This window comes from Rhinopithecus bieti, unplaced genomic scaffold, assembly GCF_001698545.2.
Source record: "Rhinopithecus bieti isolate Rb0 unplaced genomic scaffold, ASM169854v2 scaffold_31787, whole genome shotgun sequence".
Taxonomy (NCBI): domain Eukaryota; kingdom Metazoa; phylum Chordata; class Mammalia; order Primates; family Cercopithecidae; genus Rhinopithecus; species Rhinopithecus bieti.
Window position 1 is genome coordinate 3,151,393 of NW_016814655.1, and position 24,893 is coordinate 3,176,285.

General features: G+C 39.1%; 1 protein-coding gene across 3 annotated transcripts in view; it reads left to right on the plus strand.

Moving 5' to 3' along the window:
* Positions 1-24,893, plus strand: part of CFAP43 (cilia and flagella associated protein 43) — a 116,130-nt gene that overhangs the window by 22,384 nt on the left and 68,853 nt on the right. For all 3 annotated transcript variants that reach the window (XM_017851744.1, XM_017851745.1, XM_017851743.1), the window contains 8 exons: positions 2,508-2,658; positions 6,760-6,919; positions 8,564-8,631; positions 10,783-10,914; positions 15,600-15,716; positions 16,712-16,792; positions 19,660-19,808; positions 21,352-21,455. In XM_017851744.1, coding sequence (XP_017707233.1) covers positions 2,508-2,658; positions 6,760-6,919; positions 8,564-8,631; positions 10,783-10,914; positions 15,600-15,716; positions 16,712-16,792; positions 19,660-19,808; positions 21,352-21,455 — 962 coding nt within the window. The remainder of the gene's footprint in view (positions 1-2,507; positions 2,659-6,759; positions 6,920-8,563; positions 8,632-10,782; positions 10,915-15,599; positions 15,717-16,711; positions 16,793-19,659; positions 19,809-21,351; positions 21,456-24,893) is intronic.

The following is a 24,893-nucleotide window of genomic DNA, read 5'->3' on the forward strand; positions in this document are numbered from 1 at the left end:
TTCTGGCAGGCCTGGTGGTGACAAAATCTCTAAGCATTTGCTTATCTGTAAAGGATTTTATTTCTCCTTCACTTATGAAACTTAGTTTGGCTGGATATGAAATTCTGGGTTTAAAATTCTTTTCTTTAAGAATGTTGAATATTGGCCCCCACTCTCTTCTGGCTTGTAGAGTTTCTGCCGAGAGATCCACTGTTAGTCTGATGGGCTTCCCTTTGTGGGTAACCTGACCTTTCTCTCTGGCTGCCCTTAACATTTTTTCCTTCATTTCAACTTTGGTGAATCTGACAATTATGTGTCTTGGATTCGCTCTTCTCGAGGAGTATCTTTGTGGCATTCTCTGTATTTCCTGAATTTGAATTTTGGCCTGCCTTGCTAGGTTGGGGAAGTTCTCCTGGATAATATCCTGCAGAGTGTTTTCCAACTTGGTTCCATTCTCCCCGTCACTTTCAGATACGCCAATCAGATGTAGATTTGGTCTTTTCACATAGTCCCATATTTCTTGGAGGCTTTGTTCATTTCTTTTTACTCTTTTTTCTCTAAACTTCTCTTCTCACCTCATTTTATTCATTTGATCTTCAATCACTGACACCCTTTCTTCCAGTTGACCGAGTCAGTTACTGAAGCTTGTACATTTGTCATGTAGTTCTTGTGCCATGGTTTTCAGCTTTATCAGGTCATTTAAGGACTTCTCTACATTGGTTATTCTAGTTAGCCATTTGTTCGATCTTTTCTCAAGGTTTTTAGATTCTTTGCAATGGATTCAAACTTCCTCCTTTAGCTCAGAGAAGTTTGATTGTCTGAAGCCTCTTTCTCTCAACTCATCAAAGTAGTTCTCCATCCAGCTTTGTTCCATTGCTGGTGAGGAGCTGAGTTCCTTTGGAGGGGGAGAGGTGCTCTGATTTTTAGAATTTTCAGCTTTTCTGCTCTGTTTTTTCCCCATCTTTGTGGTTTTATCTAGCTTTGGTCTTTGATGATGGTGACATACAGATGGGGTTTTGGTGTGGGTGTCCTTTCTGCTTGTTAGTTTTCCTTCTAACAGTCAGGACCCTCAGCTGCAGGTCTGTTGGAGTTTGCCAGAGTCCACTCCAGACCCTATTTGCCTGGGTATCAGCAGTGGAGTCTGCAGAAGAGTGAATATTCCTGAACAGCAAATGTTGCTGCCTGATCTCTCCTCTGGAAGCTTCATCTCAGAGGGGTACCCGACCATATGAGGTGTCAGTCTGCTCCTACTGGGGGGTGCCTCCCAGTTAGGCTACTCGGGGGTCAGGGATTCACTTGAGCTGGCAGTCTGTTCGTTCTCAGATCTCAACCTCCATGCTGGGAGAACCACTACTCTCTTCAAAGCTGTCAGACAGGGACATTTAAATCTGCAGAGGTTTCGGCTGCCTTCTGTTTGGCTATGCCCTGCCCCCAGAGGTGGAGTCTACAGAGGCAGGCCTCCTTGAGCTGCGGTGGGCTCCACCCAGTTCGAGCTTCCGGGCTGCTTTGTTTACCTACTCAAGCCTCAGCAATGGCTGGTGCCCCTCCCCCAGCCTCGCTGCTGCCTTGCAGTTAGATCTCAGACTGCTGTGCTAGTCATGAGGGAGGCTCCGTGGGCGTGTGACCCTCTGAGCCAGGTGTGGGATCTAATCTCCTGGTTTGCTAAGACCCTTGGAAAAGCGCAGTTTTAGGGTGGGAGTGACCCAATTTTCCAGGTGCTGTGTGTCATGGTTTCCCTTGGCTAGGAAAGGGAATTCCCTTATCCGTTGTGCTTCCCAGGTGAGGTGATGCCTCGCCCTGCTTCAGCTCTTGCTCGGTGGGCTGCACCCACTGTCTGACACACCCCAATGAGATGAACCCGGTGCCTCAGTTGGAAATGCAGAAATCACCCATCTTCTGTGTCTTCTTATAAATTAACCTTTATAACTATATTATAAATTAAAAGTAGATATATGATAAATTTGAAAATGAACTCAATATTAGAGATTATAAAGGTAGCTGAATGCAGCCTGAATATGTGTTTAAATATATATTTATTTTGGCCTACAGTGTTTTTCATTTGAATTAGTTGCCAACATTTAAAGTTTGAGAGATTTCTCATAAATATCCAGGTTATAGTATTCTCTTGAAATTTTGGAATCAAAATTCTCACATGTCAACAACCCTTTTGGCTTGAACTGAGTGGTACCTGCCACCTTGAGGAAGGATAAATATTTTCCCACTTTCCACTATCCTCAACAGTCACATATCACCTGCCTGACCCCCATCCAGTATTCAAATTTACAACTCCTGCTTTAGATATTAGCTTTCAAAAATTTTTATAATCCCTCAGTACTTAGTTTAAAACTGTATAACTTGTCTTTTTACAACCTGTTATGTATTTTAAAATCTATCATGTGGCTTTTATCTTTTTATTTGATTTTTGTAAGTTATAATACCTCCCCACCTCACTTACATTGATAAGCAGTGGTTGCATCAATAAGAAGTTTCTGTTCATCTGATTGTTCTGATGCCTCTTTTGTCTACAGGTTGGTAAAATTACCTCTAGAAGATGGGTCATTTTTTAATGAAACAGATGTCGTTTTCCCCCAGTCGTTGCCGAAAGATCTCATCTATGGACCTGTGCTGCCACTGTCAGCCGTCGCTGGGCTAGTAGGTGAAGAGGCAGAGACTTTCCGGGTAAGTACCTGGCACCTCTTCCTGTTTGCCTAATGGGTTGAGGTCTAGGAAGCCTGATCTCATTTGATTGTCATAACCATCCCATGAGAAATACAGGATACAGAGGATCATCTTGGTTTTTAATATAGATTAGCCACAGAGACTGTGAGAGATGAAGACTCTGGAGATTTGAGTTTGGATGACTGGGATGATGGTGGCTGCTAACAGAAACAGGGGGCCCAGGTGTGATTTCCATTTTGGGCATACTCAATTTGCGGTGCAGGGAAGACACCCAGGCAGAGATGCTGGGTGGAAGTTGGCAAAGTGGACCTAGTGTTAGGGAGGAGAAGTGGGACTGTCAGTGTCATTCTTACAGATAGGACGGTGGGAGCACTGAGCAGATGTGATGAGCAAAGAGAGAAAGGGTGCAAGGGAAGAGAAGAGAGCCAGAGCCAGCTGACTGCTGAATTCAGGGGTGAAAGAGAATTCTGAGAAGGTGCAGTCACAGAAGTAAGAGCAAACCTGGGAGGGAGGAGCAAGGCCATACGAAACAGCAGAAGAAAGCGTCAAAAGGGAGAGTTTGCCACGTATTATACACCCATTCATTCATTAAACAGAGATTTATCAAGTTTCTTCTGTGTAGCAAACACTGTTTTAGGCAATGGGATTCACATGGTGGCCAAGCAGGCTCCATGTAATTCTCATGAAGCTTACATTCTTGTCAGGAAGACAGAACAACAACAACAACAAAAGTAAAGAGTATTGTTCTTTTGTGATAATTATCACATTTTGCAATATCATTGCAAAATGTGATAATTATCACAACAGAGTAAATGGAGACAGGGCAGCAAGGAAGGGATGGGCTGGTTAAGGAAGGCCTCTGGGGAGATGACACTTAAGCTGAGATTTGAAGGACAAGGAGGCATTACTCATGTTACAAGCAGGATAAAGAATGTTTCATGTGGAAGGACCTGCATGTGCAAGACCCTAAGGGAAAAAGAGAAATTGGTATGTGTGAGGAACTGAGAAAAGATGCATATGGCTGGAGCATGATAAATGAAGGGGAAGTGAGGTGTGGGGTGCTGTTCAAGAGAGAGGCAGGGAACAGAGGGCAGCACCTGCAAGACCTTTGGGATGACGGGAGGAGCTCCACTTTTTTGGCCCTCTTGAACCTGCTATGCTTACCCTTGTGTTAAATTCTCAGCAGAGGATAGAGGAGGTGGAGGTTCCTGAATGTTTTTGACTACTGCATGGAATTAAGCTATGAATGTTAAAAATAATTTAGTGTGGGCCAGGCACAGTGGCTCATGCCTGTAATTCCAGCACTTTGGGAGGCCAAGGCGTGCAGATCACCTGAGATCAGGGGTTCAAGACCAGCCTGGCCAACATGATGAAATCCCCATCTCTACAAAAATACAAAAACTAGCTGGGCATGATGGCAGATGCCTATAATCCCAGCTACTTGGGAGACTGAGGTGGGAGAATCACTTGAACCTGGGAGGCGGAGGTTGCAGTGAGCTGAGATCGCACCATTGCACTCCAGCCTAGGTGACAGAGCAAGACTCCGTCTCAAAAAATAAAATAAAATAAAATAAAATAAAAATAATTCAATATGAGGATTAGTTCATTAAAAAAATCTCTGTGGCAAACAAGAGAAAGGGTTACATGCCCTTAATATTTCCTTTAATGAATGACAATGATCCACCTTTTTAAATTATGGAAAGAGATTATAGTCAATCTCCTGCATTCATGGGTTCTACTTCTGTGTATTCAACCCACTGCAGATCAAAAATATTCAGAAAAAAGTGGTATGGTTGCATCTGTACTGAATATATACACATTTTTATTTTTTCTCATTATTTCCCAAACAATACAGTATAACAACTATTTCTAAAACATTTATATTGTTTTAGGTATTATAAGTGACCTGGAGATGTCTTAAAAGTATATGGGAGAAAAAACAAAATAAAAACATTGAAAATAAAGAAAAAATATACAGGGGGATATATGTAGGTTATATGGAAATACTATCTCATTTTATATAAGGAACTTGAGCATCCACAGATTTTGGTTTCGCTGGAGGGTCCTGGAACCCATCCCCTGTGGATACTGTAGTTCCTTTTATAGCAAAGGTCTCAGCCTTGGAGACATAACTGCATTCAGCCACAGTGGGGCAGCAAAGTAAGAACAAAGAGATCAGCCATCAAGGTTTGCAGCTCCAATTTTTCTGTGTTTAGTATTTGGTACCTGGAGCCCCTAAATTTCTACTATCTCAAATTGGTTTTTTCTGGGCAGAAAATATGTGTAGGAGCCCTTATATTTCACATTTTGTACAAACATAATGAACTCTGCATAAAACATTTAAAATTCAGGCAATTGTCCTTGTCATTTGAGAAATGCTATGAAATGTCTTCTTTAAATACTCAACTATGGAGTTACTATTTTTAAATCTCATAATAGACATCTTTATTTTAAAACCTTTTTTATTTGTATAAATTTAAGGGGTACACATGCAGTTTTGCTATGTGGATATATTGTCTGGGCAGACATCTTTATTTCCTAGGACTTGTGTACTCAGTATATTTTAAATTTTTCTGAAAGCAGAAATGTAATGTTATAGTTTGACATCCGTAAATCATTCAGGAATTATTAATAAAGCCATATATTTTGTATTTAAGTTAGACATTTTCCCAGTAGTTTACTTTTCATTTTGTAGCATAATAAAGTGAGGAAAATGTTTAAAACATTAATTAATGTCTGTACAATGAGTGAAAGCATAACCAAAAATAGATCTCAAATGTCTTGATTCTATTCCCTCCTTCAATGTCATTTCTTGTGATCTGGGTACCAATGGCAAGGGAATCAATAATGATTCGATTATAAGGTCTTAAAAATGGATGAGTTGTGGACTCCTAAAAAATTACAAACATTAAATAATCCCATTATCTATTCATAGGTAATGCCAGAAGGGTACATTACAGGCCTTTAAATAGCCCTGAGTCACATTACACAACTTATTTAGGGCATTAGAAATGTATCCAATTTTAAGTTGGAGCATGGGGGAAATCAAAGGCAGATGTTATCTGGCAGAAATTGGATCCAGGATCATGAACTTAATCTCAAGTGTCTAATTTCTTTTTTCCATCTACCTTTTTAATTTTTTCAAACAGATGTTGCTAAATAGGAATCTCTTCTAGAAACTCAAATATTTTGAAACATATATGGATTTTTACATTTTCTAAAGCACAATTAAATTGGACTGCAATTTTCATGTTTTGTCATGTGATCAAAATTATTTCTGATTCTAGAGGACTGAAAAGGAGATGGTATTATCAACAAACATTTCTAAACACTATTGGTACCTTTTATTTTAAATATCTCAGAATTATAAGCTGTTTCTGCTTACATAATCCATATACTCACATTCATTTTTAAATGTCATCGAATATATTTATTGATTAAAAAGTAATAGGAAGACAAGCCCAGGTTTGTCTTAAAGAAAAAAAAGCCACATACAATACTAGTTTAACATACCAAGGCCAGAAAATTTCAAATTTTAATCTTCACATTTTGTTTTATATATATGCACAGATTCATTGGTATTGTGCAAATGAGAGACATGGTGTTTTTTTCTTGTTTTGTTTACGATTTTGATCCTATTGTCATTCCAGATAAGCCTGTCTTTTTGTGATTTATATTCTAAGGTTAGGTGTCATTAAAAAAAACTCAGGAAACTTTTCAATAATGGTGATAACAGTGAATAACTCTTTTCCTTGTGAGTCAAATCTCAGACACCACAGAAGTGTCATTATTCAGCAGCAGTTTAATTTTTTGGAGTGGGAAAGGTGGTTTTCCTTTTTCTTGATCCACTGGGTGACCAGATTGTTACCCAACTATTTATTTTCTAACTATCTAAGGCTATGAGGGCATGAAATATACAAATAATAAATTAAAGTCAATCTGTCCTTTAAAAAAATTATTACGATGAATGCTCAATGTTCCTATGTTTTCTGTGTCTGTGGGGTTAGGGATAGTTCCTTTCTGTCAGTTGTTCTAGTGGGCATTTCTTAGGCTCTTAGCCATGATGTTTTCTTAACACAAGGTTTTATTCTCTCCCTGAAGCCTAAAGATGATCTATATCCTTTGCTTCACCCGACTATGCATTGCTGGACTCCAACAAGTGACTTGTACATTGGCTGTGAAGAGGGTCATCTTTTAATGATTAATGGAGACACCTTGAAAGTGACTATGCTTAATAAGCTAGAAGAGGAATCACCATTGGGTGAGAAACTGTCCTGCTTCATATTCCCATATAGCCATGGGTGTTGGTTTTGCTGGTTTTCCCTATTTTTCTCTTGCCTGGAGACATCTTTGATTCCTCCTCCTTCTTAATTCTCTGGCTGTTACTATGCTCTTGGCATTCTACCATCACTTTATATGCATATTTCATGTAATCCTCAGAACAACATTATAAGAAGAGACACATTAATCTCCATGATACAGAAGAGATATGTTAGGAAACATGGCCTAGTCCACATAAACTGTGGAGCTGACACCTGAACCCAGGCAATAAGACCTCAGAGTCCAAGTTCTTGGCTACTGTGCTGTATCCGTTTCTATACATATGCCCATTCTGCTTAGTCTGCTAATCATACACTTTCCTGCCCCCTATCCCAACCCTTTTCTCCAGGCTGATCATCTCTTAAGCCCAAAAGCCATCTTGAAAATTACCTTTCTATTGCTCAGTTAGAAGTGTTGTTTTTTTGTGTGTTTTTTTAGACAGAGTCTCATTCTGTCACCCAGGCTAGGGTGCAGTGGCGCAATCTTGGCTCACTGCAACCTCTGCCTCCCAGGTTCAAGCCATCTCATGCTTCAGCCTCCCAAGTTCCTGGAATTATAGGCACACACTACCACTACCACGCCCGGCTAATTTTTGTGTTTTTAGTAGAGGTGGGGTTTCGTCATGTTGACCAGACTGATCTTGAACTCCTGACCTCAATTGATCTGCCTGCCTTAGCCTCCCAAAGTGCTGGGATTACAGGCAGGAGCCACCACACCCTGTCATATTGCTCAGCTAGAATCTGAAAGAGAACCTGATCTATTCTGCCTTAGATATAGTGTCTATTCCTGACCCCATCAGCTGTGGCCATGGTTGGGCCTGGGTCACAGGAGCCACTGTCTACTCATTGAGCGGTAGATGTAGACCCTGGGAGGAGGGGGCCTTGCCAGGGCAAGCTCCTCAAACCTGTCCAAAGCATTCTCTATTTCCATTGCTCTTACTATTTCACACCTTGATTTCTGTAACAACCTTAGGATGGACTTCACTGACCTTAATATACATCTGACCCAAACCAGGCAACTTATCTCTGTCAAATTGCCTTTTTGAAGGCCGCTTTTAACACCCAGCTCAAGAACTGCTCTCCTTGATTTCACGCTCTCCCTAATCTGATCCTACCTACTCTGTTAGTATTATTTCCAACTATGCCCTAGTATGAGTTTTCTGAGCCAGTCGTTTATTCTCACCATTTCACAGACATGCCTCTAGCCCATTCCCTTGGCACTTATTGTCTCTGAATCTGCCAGTTCCCAGCTCCAATACCACCCCCTCCAGCAAGTTTTCCCCATTGCAGTGTCCCTCATCTGCCTTTTTTTCCTTTTCTCTGACTCACTTTCCCTGTAAAACTGAGGCCATGAGGTTTGACTTCCCTCTCTACTCCCTTTCTCTCTTCCCTTTACTCCTACTGTACCCTCCAGCCTTGCTCCTCTCTCTAATCTAGCATCTACCTTAGTTACATAGATCTGATGATAGAGAATTCAAAAACAACTTTTGTGATTTACATCAGTAAAAGCAGCTTTTATTATTCATTGTTACATTGTACTTTTAATTATGTGTCACCTGCTTTACCTTGTTTTTCTTTTCCAAAAGACAGAAGAAATTTTATCAGTCCAGTAACCTTGGTGTATCAGAAGGAGGGCGTGCTGGCTTCTGGAATTGTAATGTATTTTTTTTCTCAAAATTAATTGGTTTAAAGAAAATTCACAATTCCAATGTGTTGCCATTTACTATTATGAGCCACATTTTAGGATGTCAGATCTGTCACATTATTAATTAAAATGGTTTCCTCTTTGGGTACTATTAAAAAAGATTTATTTTGAATAACTTCAAATCTATACAAAATAGAGGGAACAATATAATGAACTACCATATATTACTGCAAACAAACACAAATATAATTTAAAAATCCATTGCCCTTCTGCAATGAAAAACTACCTAATATCTGTAACCCAATTCCATGTTTGTTTCTACACTTAATGTATTAGGTTATCAGACACGAATTTGGAGCCCTTTGTCTAAGCTGCAGCTTGGACTCTTGTGAATGCCCATTTAGCTTACATGTTTCATAATGTTGTTGTTGATATTTAAATCAGTATTAATAGCCTCCATTTCCTTGGTGCTTACTTTGTGCCAGGCACCAAGCTAAGTACTTTACTTGTATTATCTTATAGGTCCTTACAACAACCTTATCAAATAGAAGCTATTGACATCCTCCTTTAACAGACAAGGAATCTAATCTTACAGAGTTCACCAGCAAGTAATTGGAAGTTAGGGCTTGAACATAGGTGTGTTAAACTCCAAAGTCTTTGCTGTCATTTATAGAACTCAGTCTCAGTAAGTAATAAAAGGAGTCAGACCATGTTTTCTTTTCTGTTTCTTTCCTTTTTTTTTTTTTTTTTTTTTGAGACGGAGTCTCACACTGTCTCCCTGGCTGGAGTGCAGTGGCGCAATCTCTGCTTACTGAAAGCTCCAGCTCCCGGGTTCATGCCATTCTCCTGCCTCAGCCTCCAGAGTAGCTGGGACTACAGGCGCCTGCCACCATGCCCAGCTAATTTTTGTATTTTTAGTAGAGACGGGGTTTCACCACGTTAGCCAGGACGGTCTCGATCTCCTGACCTCGTGATCCGTCCCCTTCGGCCTCCCAAAGTGCTGGGATTACAGGCATGAGCCACCGCACCCGGCCCAGACCATGTTTTTCCATGCCATTATAATCAATGTAAACAATGCTAAGGTGTGGAACTGACCTATACTAAAATCCAGGTCTAGTTGTAACTATCCCAGATGTTAGCATAGTCCATTTCACTGACACAGATGACATCTCCAGGACCTTGAGGGTAGCTAGGCAGTGACATCAGGGTGAGAGACATTCTACCCTCAGGAAGCCATCTGGAGCATATACACCTACACTTAACTCTCCCAACCTTGCAGTAGACTATCCCCTCCTCCTCCATTTAGTCTGCGTTTGTGGGCTTTTATGACTCTTGTCTTCTTCAAGACCACCCTTGATGTTTGTTTAACCCCCTTTAAAGGAATGATTATAGCGTTTGCTCTGGTGAGTGATAGAGAATAAAGATGAGCTCAAAAAAAGCACCTTGCCTGCTTTCCCTTCCAGGGCCCAAGCATTTGAACCCAGCTACCTGAAGTCCCCACTCTTAGTTATAAGATGTCTAATCTAGAAAATGATAAATAAATTTCTTCCAAGTGTTTTCACTATTGTGAAAATAACTGAAATTCCTCTTGAGAATAATAAAATTAACCTAAATCTATTCAAAACCAACCAATCAACTAGCCCATTTATATTGGATCCTTGCTATGTTCTACTACAGTGTGAGGAACAGAAAAAGAGGATCCGAAGGGAATAAAAGGCACACCCCCTACCCTTGGATCATTTAGGGAGATAAGAAATGCACATAATAATGACGAAAGAGCATACAGGAGGGCAGTGTCCTTTCAAGCAAAGACACTGCTATACACAAGCCACACAAACTCTACTTCATTTTTCCTACCTCCTGTGTAGCGAAGAATGTAGTAAGAAGAGGGATACTAGAGAAACTCAAAAAAAGGAGACATCAGTAAAGTTTTAGGTAATTGAAAAATGTATCACAAAAGAGATCAAACTGAAGCTTGACCAGGGAACATAGTTAAAAGTCATCTAAATAAAGATGAGAGGACAGTGCATCTATGCAAACATAGATGATGACTCCAAATAAACAGTAGAAGTAATCAATAAGCCTTAAATTGTCTGATGAGTCAAGTATACTATGCATTGACTAAGACTGATTTTCTGCATTTATCTCACTCATCTCTAGGATGGCTTTGTGTATTCTTTTATTATTAAAGATGGAAGTTACGTGATCAAGAATTTTCTTGAGATTGAAAGACCTGTAGAACATATGACATTTTCTCCCAATTATACAATGTTTCTGATTCAAACAGACAAGGTATGTTGGATGGTAATTTCTTGATATGTGATTTTCAAATAATATTATTATCATCATTACATGACAGGAATGAGGAACAGAGTGTGCTGCACAGTGGTACTCCACTAGTCAAGACTCTAGGTTGTAAATGAAAAAATACCCAATTTAAAAGGCCTAAATTACAAAGAGCTATTGGTTTATTTTTGTGCATGTAACTGAAAGGGCAAGGAGTGAATCTGAATACAAGAGTTGCCATGATGCCACCAAGCCTTGTTTATTTCCATCTCTTGGCTCTGTTTCCTCTCTGCTGCCTCCATTTCCATGCTGACTCTCCCCGTGTGGTGTTAAGAGTTATATGCAGCTCTAGCTTATATTTCTGCCTGCTTGATGTCCCTGGTGGAAAGATACCAGCTAGAAAAAAAAGTCTTAGAATCTAGACTCATTGAACTAACTGAATCACGTGTCTTCCCCTGGGTCAGTTGGTTGTACCATAGGAATCCTAAGCTCTGACTGGCCAGGCCTAAGTCACATGCTTAGCCTTGGATGCTGGGTAGAGTCAACCAACTTAAATGAGAACTGAGATTGGGGCATAGGTTGTTCTCCAAAGACAATGTGGGTTCTATAAGAAAAATGAATTATTGCAAGATTAAAACAAACATTTACTTCAATTATACTGCTAGGAAGATTCCTAATTAATGGAATGATCTTCAGGCATCAAGATTAGCAGATATTTATATTGTTATACAATAATTTTAGATGAATTACAAACAAAATTCAATGATTTTCTGCCTAAAAGAAACTTAAATTTAAATATGGACAGACTTTTGTTTCTGATAATTAACAGAAGTTTTTTAAAAAAAAAAAAAACTGTGCTAACTTATGTTTTAATAAATAAATGACTAACTGAAAATATCTATGGAGAACACGAAACTAGGAAAAAGATATCATAAAAGAAGGAGGAAAGACCCAAATAGAAATTCTAAAGAAGAAAAATATACTAGCAAAGTAAAAATTAAATGAACGTGTCTGACAAAATGTTGGACATAGCCAAAGAGAGAATAAATGAATTCGAAGATGGGTCAGAAGAAGTTATTCAAAATGTCACCTAGAAAAGCAAAAGGGTAGAAAATACAGAAGGGAACATAAGAGATAAGAACAATACAGTGAAAAGATCTAACATATGTTTGATTAGAGTCCAGAGAGGAGAAAGTGGGACAGAGGCAATAATCGAAGAGATACTGACTGGGGATTTTCCAGAATTGGTTAAAGACATGAATTTACAGATTTAAGAGGTCCAGTGAATCCCAAACAGAATACATAAAATGATATCCACACTCAGACTTACCAAAGTGAAACTGTTGTAAACCAAAGAGAAAATTTTCAAAGCAATCAGAGAAAAGACAGATTACTTCTAAGGAATTTCAATTAGACTAATAGCTGACTTCTCTGTGGCAATAAGGTAAGTAAGAAATAGTGGAATAATATCTTCAATGTGTTGCAGGGGTCAGCAAACTATAGTTCCATGGGGCAAAACTAGCCTGCTGCATGTTTTTCAAATTAGATTTTATTGGAACATAGCCACACCCACATATGTATTGTTTATGGCTTCTTTCACACCACAATGGCAGCATTAAATAGTTGTGACAGAGACTACATGGTTTGCAAAGCCTAACATATTTACTATCAGCCTATTTATAGAAAAAGGTTGATGACCCCTGATGTAATGAAACAAAATAATTACCACCTAGAATTCTATACCCAATGAAAACATCTTTTCAGTATGTGGGTAAAAAAAGACATTTTAGACACTCCAAAGTTAAGAGTGTGTCAGCAGCTGACTATCACTAGAGAAAATTCTAAAGAATTTACTTCCAGCAGAGGAAAATGATCCCAGATGTAAGGTGTGTAATGCAACAAAAACAAAGAGCAGTAGTAATGGGTAGAGAATGACACATTGTAGAAGATGTGCAGTAAATGAACACTGCATACAACAGCAAAAAAAAAAAAAAAAAAAAAATGTGGGCTCAAGCCTGTAATCCCAGCACTTTGGGAGGCCGAGATGGGTGGATCACGAGGTCAGGAGATCAAGACCATCCTGGCTAACACGGTGAAACCCCGTCTCTACTAAAAAATACAAAAAGAACCAGCCGGGCGAGGTGGCAGGCGCCTGTAGTCTCAGCTACTCAGGAGGCTGAGGCAGGAGAATGGCATGAACCCGGGAGGCGGAGCTTGCAGTAAGCTGAGATCCGGCCACTGCACTCCAGCCTGGGCGACAGAGCAAGACTCCATCTCAAAAAAAAAAAAAAAAAAAAAAAGTGAAAGTAGGTTTAAAAATAATATTGAACTAAAATCCCAAATGACAATACTATAAGTTGGGGGAAGTGGGGGAGCAGGATATATAGAACAAAGTGTTCCAAGGATCCCATATGACCCAGGAGGAGAATAAAGCTTTTAAGTAACTTTGATGTTGATAAATTAGGTATACATGTTACAACTTCTAAGGTAACCACTAAAACAATAGGAACAGTAGACGAAATTTCCAAACTAGAGAAAGTAAAATGTTAAAAAAAAAAAAAAAGTTTAACCCAAAACAAGGTAAAAAAGAGAAAGAAAATGAAAACAATTGAGATAAACAAAAAGCATAAATTAAAACCTATGTTTAAACCCAGATATGAAAAGATGGAAAAAGATATGTAAACATTAACCCAAAGAAAACCAGTGGAAATATATTAATATTAGACAAAATAGGCTTTAAGGTAAAAATCATTACTAAAGATAAATGGGCTTATTTCAGAATAACAAAATATTAAATTTATCAGGAATATATAAATACTTAAAATATGTACAAGGAATCTTCATTATCTTGTCATGCTTCAAGACCCAGGAAAGGCCTAGGCAAAACTCTTGGTGGGGTTTTGTTACATTCAAGCGTTTATATAAGGGCACTGGCTCTATTAGCTTTTAATATTTAACTTAATCATTCAGCCATTGCTGAAACAGTTGTCCTGGAGGCCTGCCTGTTCAGCTGTTAGTGAGATCTGGCCTGCCACACCTTCTCACTGAAGTCTTCCTTAAACACACACTTTACAATTTCACCCTTGTTTTGCTATATAATGTTCTCCTTCTCTGTTATATTTTCTTTTTCTTCTTACAATTATCACGGTCTAACTTGCAGTATATTTTGTTTGGTTATATTATTTATCGTCTGAATCTGCCAGCAGAAGGTAAACTCCTTGAGGGCAGGGGATTTTGTCTGTTTTATCCTCTGCTGTAACCCCAGCATCTAAAGCAGTGACTGGCATTGTGTATCCACTTAATATTTATTGAAGAAATGACAGAAAGATAAAATTTGTAAATATCTACCAAATTTTGTAAAGTCATATTTTTTTAGATAAATGAGACCAGAAATATTTATGTTTAACTCAAGTAAACATGAAGAACTTGTGATTAGCTGAAAGCAGACTTCTTATTGCTGGTTAAGTGACCATATTATATTACCAGCTACTTGGTAGAGATGCATTCATTACAGAATAGATTTTTTTTTAGAGGTGAGTTTGGGAGCTGAAAATAATAAGCATGAAGTGACAGCTTCAGCCATATTTCTACAAAGGCTTGTTTAAATGTTTAGTGTTCCTTCCATTATACTTAGCATGTGGTAGGATTTAGTACATCTTAACAACTTTTTGGGTTTTCCACATTTTCCAAATTTTCTCCATGAATAGATATTATTTTTGAAACAGGAAAAAATGTTTTATTATGTTTTGTAAATTAAGAAAACGAATGTGTGGGAGACCAGGCGTGGTGGCTCATGCCTATAATCCCAGCACTTTGGGAGGTCGAGGAGGGTGGATTACTTGAGGTCAGGAGTTTGAGACCGGCCTGATCAACATGGTGAAACCCCGTCTCTAGTAAAAATACAAAAATTAGCCGGGTGTGGTGGCAGGTACCTGGAATCCCAGCTACTCAGGAGGCTGAGGCAGGAGAATCTCTTGAACCCAGGAGGCAGAGGTTGGTTGCAGTGAGCCAAGATCCCGCCATTGCACTCCAGCCTGGGCAACAGAGGGAGACTCAGTCACAAAACAAAAACAACAACAACAACAACAAAACAAAACAAACACGAATGTCTGGAATTGAAGAAGAAAGTCTTATGGTTATTTAAAATGATGAGGCCAGGCACGGTGGCTTGCGCCTGTCATCCCAGCACTTTGGGAGGCCGAGGCGTGCGGATCACCTGAGGTCAGGAGTTTGAAACCAGCCTAACCAACATGTTGAAACTCTGTCTCTAGTAAGCATACAAAATTAGCCGAGCATGGTGGTGCATGCCTGTAATCCCAGCTACTCAGGAGGCTGAGGCAGGAGAATCGCTTAAACCTGGGAGGTGGGAGTTGCGGTGAGCTGAGATTGTGCCATTGCACTCCAACCTGGGCAACAATAGCAAGACTTTGTCTCGAAAAATTAATTAATTAAATTAAAATGATGAATAAGTGAATGAATGAATGAATCAACCAATCAATCAATAAACAAACAAACAAATCAAGTGTCTAGATTTTAAGCCCTTCAGGGTCAAGGTCTTACTGAGTTGATCTGTGATTTCCCATCATCTGTTTCCACACAGCGCCTTGGTTACAGTAGGCATTTAATAAATATTTGTTGAACTATATACACAACAATTACAATATGTTTCTTTTCTTTTGTATATTTATCAGGGATCTGTTTATATCTACACTTTTGGTGAGGAGCCAACCTTAAATAAAGTCCTAGATGCTTGTGATGGGAAATTTCAGGCAATTGACTTTATCACACCTGGAACCCAACACTTCATGGTAAAGAATATTTTACTGTGTCACAGTAGGACTAAAGATATGACGATGTTGTGAGATTTAAATCCCTATTTATGTGTTGTTGGGTAACTTTGAAAGTTCATGGGCAAAGCAATGTGAATAGGAGGCAGAGGCTGTCCTTGAAGGCTGTGGTGGAGATGCTAGACACTTCCATCCTCAAATCTACCCCCCAGTTAGAATGATACCCTCATATTGTGACTTCATAATATCATCTTCTGAAAACAGCCAACACAATTGAGATCTTAGGAGCCATCTTTTGGTTTTCACCACCCAAGCTCTGCAAGCCAGGCTTTAACACATTTTAAAACACATTCATTGCTAATGAGTCATCAGCACTCAGTAAACTGTTAGTATTTATTTAGTATCTTTTTTCTGTGTAATGCAGCAGCACCACTTGAGGTTGAAAATGAAATAGTTGCCATGTGCAATACATTAATTCAGTCTAAGGAGTCAATAACAGTATGTCAGTATTGGCTCATCAGTTATAACAAATGTACCACACTAATGCAAGATGTTAATAGTAGGGTAGTAGGTGTGTGGAGGGGAAGGGGAAGGAGAACTCTCTGTGCTTTCTGCTCAATTTTTCTGTAATCCTAAAACTGCTCTAAAAAAATAAATTCTAGTAATTTAAAAAAGAACAATGTATAGCTTCCTATTTCTATATTTGTTCATTAGGCAATAGTTTTACTGATTTTTATGAGCAACTTTTATCTTTAATATGTTACATGAAAAATCTTTATTTTACTTTTCTAATACTAATTAGCTATTATGTATTACTTAAATTGCATTAAAGATAATACTTAATATTTGTTCAGAAACGAAGCATTGGCATTGAAATGATAAAATAAGTATTTATAATCCACATAAGTAAAATGAAATTTTATACTAAATCATCGACACACTGGAAAGGGAGGCAGAACATGCTTCCATAGGAAAGTCTTATTTTCCATGTAGAGTTTTGTTTTCTTTTGTTACAGACAGTTACACATTCAGGGGAAGTTTGTGTTTGGTGGCTGGAGGATTGTTCTTGTGTAAGCAAGATTTATCTGAATACCCCAGTAAGTATACTTGATAAATGGATTTTTGAAAATATATTGAATTCTAATCCAATCTACCTTTTCATATTCACACGACAATAGTCTGTAGAAATACTTGTTATAGAAGCCTCACTGCATTTTTGCCTTCTAGGTTTAGAGTAATCCCTGTGTGTAAAGTATATGCCACAGCCCCAAGAGTGGAACCATAGCATTGGTTATAGAAAACAAGATAGAACCATATTGATTATAGAAAGCTGTAAGGTTTTCTGTGGCGGCAGTTGTTTTTGAAACCCCAGTAGTTTATATCTTACTCATGCCGTAAGTTCATTATGGATTGGCAGGGGTCCCTCTTGCACAGTCTCTCAGGGAGCCAGGCTGATGGGGGCTCCATCAAAAAATACTTCCTCTGTGCTGTGTGCAGGAGAGGAAGAGAGTGCTGAAAGGTGTTTTGGAGGGAGAGGGGGTGCTCCTGAATCAGCAAGTAAGTGCTTTTTCTCAGAAATGAAATATCCCTTTGGCCATAACTAGTTAAATGGTCCCATTTAATGGGAATCAATTAGAAATGAAAGAAAGTTGCCACTCTAACCAGCTTAAGCCAAAAATTAAAAAGTGAGTGTTATTGGCACAATCAACTATAAAGTACAGAACTTGTCTGGTCTCATGTGTGCCTCAGTCCAGCAGTTTAAATGATATACCAAGGACCTTGTCTTTCTGTCTCCACACTATGCCTTTAGTTTCATCTTAGGCCTTGCTGAGGTACACCCAGATACCACAGGTGCCAACCTCACATCATACTGTCAGAGAGGGAAGAAAATTCCTACTGTAGGGGAGGAAGAACAAAGATGCTTCTTCTTTCCAGAAGGTTCAGTAAATGTCTTCTAATGTCTTAATAATATCTGTGAACTAATCATATGCACAGGGGATGAGAAATGCAATTAAGTGCATAATTAATGCACCAACTCAGCCCTGGAAATGGGAGTTAGATTCATTCCACTCGTCCCTGACAATAGGGGAAGGATAGTTTCTCAGTGAATATTCAAGAGATTTTCCAGAAGGAGGGCATATGGATGCTGAATTGCAAACCACACTGCCTGCAACATCTACCACAATGTGATACCATTATTTCTGCCATGTTCACAGTGCATTTTGCATAAAAAACATTTTAAAAGGACCAAGAAACAATGGTAATGCTGTCTTTTAAAAAAAAAAGTAGTGTTATTTGCTGCATTATACAGTTCTAGTTGAGAAATGGATCTTGGTATTAGGTAGGGAGTTTCAATCCTTCCCTTTTATAAAACTAAAATCTCAATTATAAAAGACTAAGCATCATATTTTACATAAGATGCAAAAGATAGATAATTCAGTGTGATAAATAAAACTCTCCCACAAAAGTAAAGGTAAAATTTCTTACTGAGAAAACTTGAAATATGAAAAGACTCCATAATCTCTGTGACAAAGGGTTATATGTATTCATTTCTATTATAAATAGTAAACTAGGAGAGATCTTACAAGTGCATTTAATCACATGTCCTTTCACACATTAGAGGCATACAAACATTTAACAACCCACCCAGGGGCCCATATAATCAGGATATACCTTGTTCCTCTTGGGCAACGAGGGATACAGGTACCATTACCCTACAGAGAATTGATACAGATACAGTAATGCTGGTGCCAGGTCTCTTGGCCTGTATCTGGGACTGTGTTGCCTTCCTTCAGGCAGTGGTCCTGGGGGATCCCAGTCCAGCACCACGGTGTCAAGATACCTGGACACTAGCAGCGTCTCCTGATGGTACCTGCATAAGACTCCTCTGGCCCTTACTGTACATTTTTAGACTAGCACACCATTGCCCTGGAATAAAGGAGAATTTCAGCTGATTATTTTTATTTTGGGAACACACACACACACACACACACACACACACACTTCCCATAAAGGTTTTCAATTTTACAAAAAGCCCACTCAGTTGGGAGGCTGTGTGCATTCTAATGAGGCAGGACACCTGGGTGCTTCTTCTGAAGTTTGTCACCACATATGGGATCCTTGGGTAAGCTGCTGGACTTCCTTGGCCTGCGTTTTCTGTTTTGCAAAATGATCTCTTACGTTCTTTTTCAGTCCTAAGTTCCATGATTTTATTCAAAACAATCAACAAAGTATTTATAGGGAAAGAATACTGATTTCTATAGTATTATGAAAGTCAATTTATTCTCTTAGACATCATATTCTGTATAAATCATTGTGAGATAAGTGGGAATCGTTATGCATTTCTTTGGTGACTGAATACATCTTCCAGTGATATAGTTATTTTCTTAAGTCTTCCTTACTCATACCAGCATCTCAGGATCTATAAAAATGTTTTAAAAGCCAGGTGTGGTGGTTTGAACTTGTAATCCCAGTGACTAGGCAGGCTGACGCAGGGGGATCACTTGAGCCCAATAGTTCAAGACAGAGCAAGACTCCATCGCTAATAAATAAATAAATATTTTAAAATGTTTACAAGATGCTAAGAATTTATTCTACCTTTTTTTGTTTTATTTTTCACTATTATTGGTCTGTTTCACAATCACTTAGATAGATTGTTGGCATAATCATTTCATCATCATCATTTAGACATAAAAACGAAGCCATGATTTAAATTTCAAGAAATCTCTCTATAATTTTTATTACTCTAATTTTAGGATAAAAGAATAAGATGTACAGATTCCTGTGCCATCTTATGCAGTTGATCAGCTCAGGAACGTTGAGGCTATAATTTGAAAGAACCCCCCACACAACACTTGCCACTCTTCTCATCCTGCAGGCTTTTCAAATACATTGTATAATAGCATTCTTACGTGCAGGAGAGCAGGCACAATGGAGATACGCATCTGGGGTTTATTTTAAACAGGCGACGGTTCTGGCTTGCTGTCCGTCCTCCCTCTCTGCAGCCGTGGGCACGGAGGGTGGCTCTGTCTACTTCATCAGCATATATAATAAGGAATCCCCTCAGGTCGTGCACAAAGCCTTTCTCTCGGAATCGTCCGTGCAGCATGTCACGTAAGTCCCTTCTGCTTCCAGGAGCAGCTCTGTGTCACCATTTGTTGAAAATTCTAATGAAGCCACTCCTTCTTTTAAGTTTTACATGTTTCATTTGTTTTGAATGTTAATATATTCACTCAGTTCAACACTCCAAAGGTACAGAGGGCTGTGAAGTAAAGTACCCCCCATACCCAGGTCTGTCCTTGCAGGCAGCCTGGTACCAACTTCTCATGTCTCTCCTGAGATGTTTTATCCATGAACAACAAGCAAAACATAATAAGCACTTCTTTTTATTTGTATCAATGGCCATCAAGTATATATAGTGTGCCAGGCACTTCTGCTGTATTAACTCCATGAGGTAAACACTCTTATTGTCTCTATTTGACAGGTGAGGAAGATGAGGCACAAAGATTTTAAATAACTTGCTCAATAGTACATAGATAGTGAATGGCAAATGTTGGGATTTGAACCCAGGTCGTTGGGCTCCAGAGTCACTGCCTTTGCTCTTAAAATGAGAAAACTATGTACAATGCCTCATTTCTTTTTTCACTTAATGGTATATCTTGGAGAATGTTTTATATCCACACATAAAGACCAATCTTTTTATTTTTATAGCCACATAGTATTCCGTTATATGAATATACTATCATTTTTTAAAAAACAGTATATTAATGAACATTTAGAGTATTTCCAAACTTTCAAAACAATACTTTTAAGATGACAATATAGAGACATTAGATTTGGACTTGTAGTTGCTATTATTATTACTGTTTTTAATTTGTTATATTATTAGGTATTAATAAGAACAGACATTTGTATTCTGCTTTACAGCTTGAGATCACTGTAGCTTGTAGAATGTGATCCTCAAAACACCAGTCAGAAAGATGTTATTCTTATCCCTATTAGACAAATTAGGGAATTCAGGGTGAGAGAGGTGAAGAGAAGCATTGTCCAAGATTACACATTACACAGCTAGGGCACTTGGGAGCTGGCCCTGCCACTGTGGACTGCCCAGCTCCACCACCCTAGCTCAGTGGGGAAGGATGGATAACATCCTTACCCCCCGCCCTTCTGCACCGTCATTTTTTGTGCCTTTCCTTTCTCAGATCCTCTTATTCTAATTTGCGTCTTCCCACTTTTTCTAATTTGATAAAGTTGTAGACATGTTTCACTACATTCTTCCTCCCACTGCCAGGTACCAGACACAGGGTAATGAAATGTCACACCCACCGCTAATTTGAGAATTGCTTATTTGCACTTGAAACATCAAGAAAGCTCTACCGACATGTTTCATTCACTTATGATGAACCAACTGCCTGTCTTTACTGAATCTTCTTGACTGTATTTATTAAAGTTGCAATTTGGAAATAGCATTGGCCTAAAGTTCAATGATTATATCTACATGTAATCACTCCACTTTTATAAGGTCAGAGAATATTAAACATCGCAAACCGTAAAAATGACTGGCTTTGAACATATCTCTGTGGCCATTCAATAAACTTGTTCACCATCTAGCTGGTGAAACGATTGGGATTTGATCATCAGATTTCTTCTTTTCTAGTTATGATCAGCGAGGAATATTTCTGTTAGTTGGAACATCAGAAGGAAAAGTCTTTATTATCTGTGCCAGCTCCTCAAGCTCATTTCAGATTATTGGATTCACAGGTACAACATAGAATGCTGATTAATTTAAAATATATTAATTTAAAATATTAAAAACTTCTTTATTCAAAGAAATTTAAGGTTATGAAAGATGGAGTTTATATTGAAACAATTAATTTATGGCCATATTGTCTGAAAGAGTAACTTTTAAATAACTAAAGTTACTTAGTGAGAATTCTCAACATTATATTTTGATGTATTGGAGTGGAATAATTAGAGTTATCTCCTTGGTACATAGTTGATGCTAAACATCTTTTCTTGAATCAATTATTGAATAAATTAATGAAATGGCTGAACATTTCTAATATCAACATACAGAGAAGTTGGATTGATTTCTCTCAAAAATATTTTTTAATATTTTATCTCTAATAAAGAATTTTCTCTGTTTTCTCTCTGGCTGTACATGCCAATTTTATATGTCTTTCCCCACCCCCACAATTTTTTTTTTAATTCTCCTGAAAATTTTTTTTTTTTTTTTTTTTTGCTCCTCACACTTTGCCAAGTCTCACCCTTAAATTTTTTAATTTGTTTATCATTGACTTATAAAAATTAGTGAGTGCCTACTAGGTGCAAAATGCCAAACCTAGGCCTTGTAGTGGGATGAAAATATTAAGGAGACAATTTAGTAGAGAAGGAAAATGCAGAATGGTGTGTAGGCTCAGATACAGCAGCAATTCATTCTGCCAGGTGTGAGGAGAGGAGTGGAGGTGAAGGTGGGCACTGGTCAGGGGATGTGGAGGATTGGAGGAGAGTTTTCCAAGGGCTTAGAGTAGTGGGTTTAAAGGATTTTCATAGGTATGGGATAGGACATATTAGTATTCCTGCTCAAAATAATAACCCAAACAAAGGTACTTGGAATGGTGAAAAAAAAAAAAGTTTGGTATAACAGGTAAATGGAAGAGTTCACTAGAAGATGACTATGGCAATGAAGTCTGAAAGAGGAAGGACATTGAATATCATTCCAAAGAGTCTGGAATTGTTCTGTGGTTAATGAGCCATTGTCAGTGGTTTCAAGATGGAGCTGGCATGATTTGACTTGGTTTTTAGAGACTGACTCTGATACTAGTGTGAAGGATGGAGTAGAAAGGCAAAAGAAAGAAATTAAAAAGATGAGATTGGAAGCTATAATACTAGCCAAGGCAAGAGATGATACTAGTCATAATCATAACAACAGCCAACACTTATTGAGGAATGCCTGACTATGTGGTAGCCAGTATTCTAAGCCTTCAGCCTGTCTCCACCCATTGAATTCTTAGACAACTTTCATGAAACTGATACTACTATTATCCCTTCAGATGAGGCAATTGAGGCACAGCAAGGCTAAGTACTTGTTCTAGTTAGTGGCAGAGCCAAATTAAGGAAGTCCAGTTTCAGGGCATGTGCTCTTATCCACAATGCACAAACTCATGCTGCAGTTATGGAAAGAGAAAAGACGGCACAACCATGAGTGATGGAATTGGTAGGACTTGGTATTTGATGCGAAAGGAAGGGATCAGCGATGACCCCAGAATTTCTAGCCTGAATACTGGAAGTTTGCGATGTCATTAGTTGAAGAACAAAGTTTTAGAGGTTGAGGAATAGGTTGAGGTGATGAGTTCCATAGGTTTGAAGCCAACAAACTCTTCATTTGGGCATATTTAGCATAAGTTTGGAAATCAGGATATGTAGTTCAAAGCTTAATGACAGAATTCTGATCTTGAAATCATGGAAGCTGATGACATAGCGCAACAGAGTAGAAGTAAACCTAGATACTTAATGGGGCAAAAGAGGTAACTAAATATGCAAATTAGATGGCACTGAGTGTGGTAGGGCCTGTGGCTGACCTCAGAGTGGATGTATATCCTGCCTAAATATTCCATTTCATTTATTTTATTTTATTTTCTAGAGTCTTACTCTGTCACCGAGGCTGGAGTGCCGTGGTGCAATCATAGCTCACTATAGCCTTGAACTCCTAGGCTCAGGCAATCCTGCTGCTTCAGCCTCCTGAGTAGCTGGGACTACAGGCTTGTGCCCCAAAGCCTGGCTTGTTTTCTGTTTTGTTTTTGTTTCCTTTTTTTTTCTTTTTTTCTTTTTTAGTAGAGAAAATGTGTCCATGTGTTGCTCACGCTGGTCTTGATCTCCTGGAGTCAAGCGATCCTCCCACCTCAGCCTCCCAAGGTGTTGGGATTACAGACATGAGCCACTGTTCCTGGCCCCATTTTTTTAATGTATCTGTTTGGCCAGAGGTGGGATGGAAGAAGCTGGGAATAGAACCCTGGTCCACATTTTATGTGGAAGCTGTGGACAGAGGAAGATGAGGCAGTGCGGAAAACTGAGGCTGGGCCAGAGTAATACGAAAACTGAGAGTCATCCTCTCCAGAAACAGCCTAAAGAAGGAAGGTGGATGAAAATACAGGCTGACATTGAAGTATGGGTAGGGTGAGGGCTGGGACAGGCTCTCATATGATCCTTGAGAGAGCTACTTCTTTGGAATGAAGAATGTTAGGGAGGGAATAGAGGTAAGAAAATTAAGTCAGAAAGTGCCAAACCTATTTTAGGAAGTTTGCGGTGGAGAAAAGAGAATCAGATGGTAACTGCTGTGGGACAGCAGAGTTGGAGGAAGGTTCTTATTTGAAGACAGGGGAGTCATGAGGGCCGAATAAAAGGAGCCATAAGGGACACAAGAAGCTAAAAAGAATCTCAGCACTTTGGGAGGCCGAGACGGGTGGATCACGAGGTCAGGAGATCAAGACCATCCTGGCTAACACGGTGAAACCCCGTCTCTACTAAAAAATACAAAAAATTAGCCAGACGAGGTGGCGGGTGCCTGTAGTCCCAGCTACTCAGGAGGCTGAGGCAGGAGAATGGCATGAACCTGGGAGGCGGAGCTTGCAGTGAGCTGAGATCCGGCCACTGCACTCCAGCCTGGGCGACAGAGCGAGACTCCGTCTCAAAAAAAAAAAAAAAAAAAGAAGCTAAAAAGAGGTGATTGATAATGTACAGTCTAATAGGAGATTGGAGAAATGGGCTCAAAATCACAGACAGGAAGGGATTACATTTTGTTCCTACATCAATGTTGGGAAATGAAGGGAGAAAATGGAAGCAGACAGGGGGGAAATGTGAGTCTCAGGATAAGAAAGTTGAGGTTGAGTTTATGTCGATGTCCTTGGTCTTCCTTGTTAAGGGAGAGAGAAGGTCATTGGCTGACCGTCTGGGGAAGGGCCTGAGAAAGTGGGCACCTGCAGCACAGTCCCATGAAGAGTGGAAGAGTGAATCTGAAACAAATCCAAGGTGGGCTCCAGGCCTGGCACACCTTGCAGAGGTTAGATCAGCTGGCTTTCTAGTGGAGCAAACTCATAAAGTCACATGTTTCCACCACACCCACCGTCCTTGGGCACAGATGCAAAGAAGGCCAATGCCTGAGTTTACCCAATCTTAGGAGCAGGTCACCTGGCTGGAGTG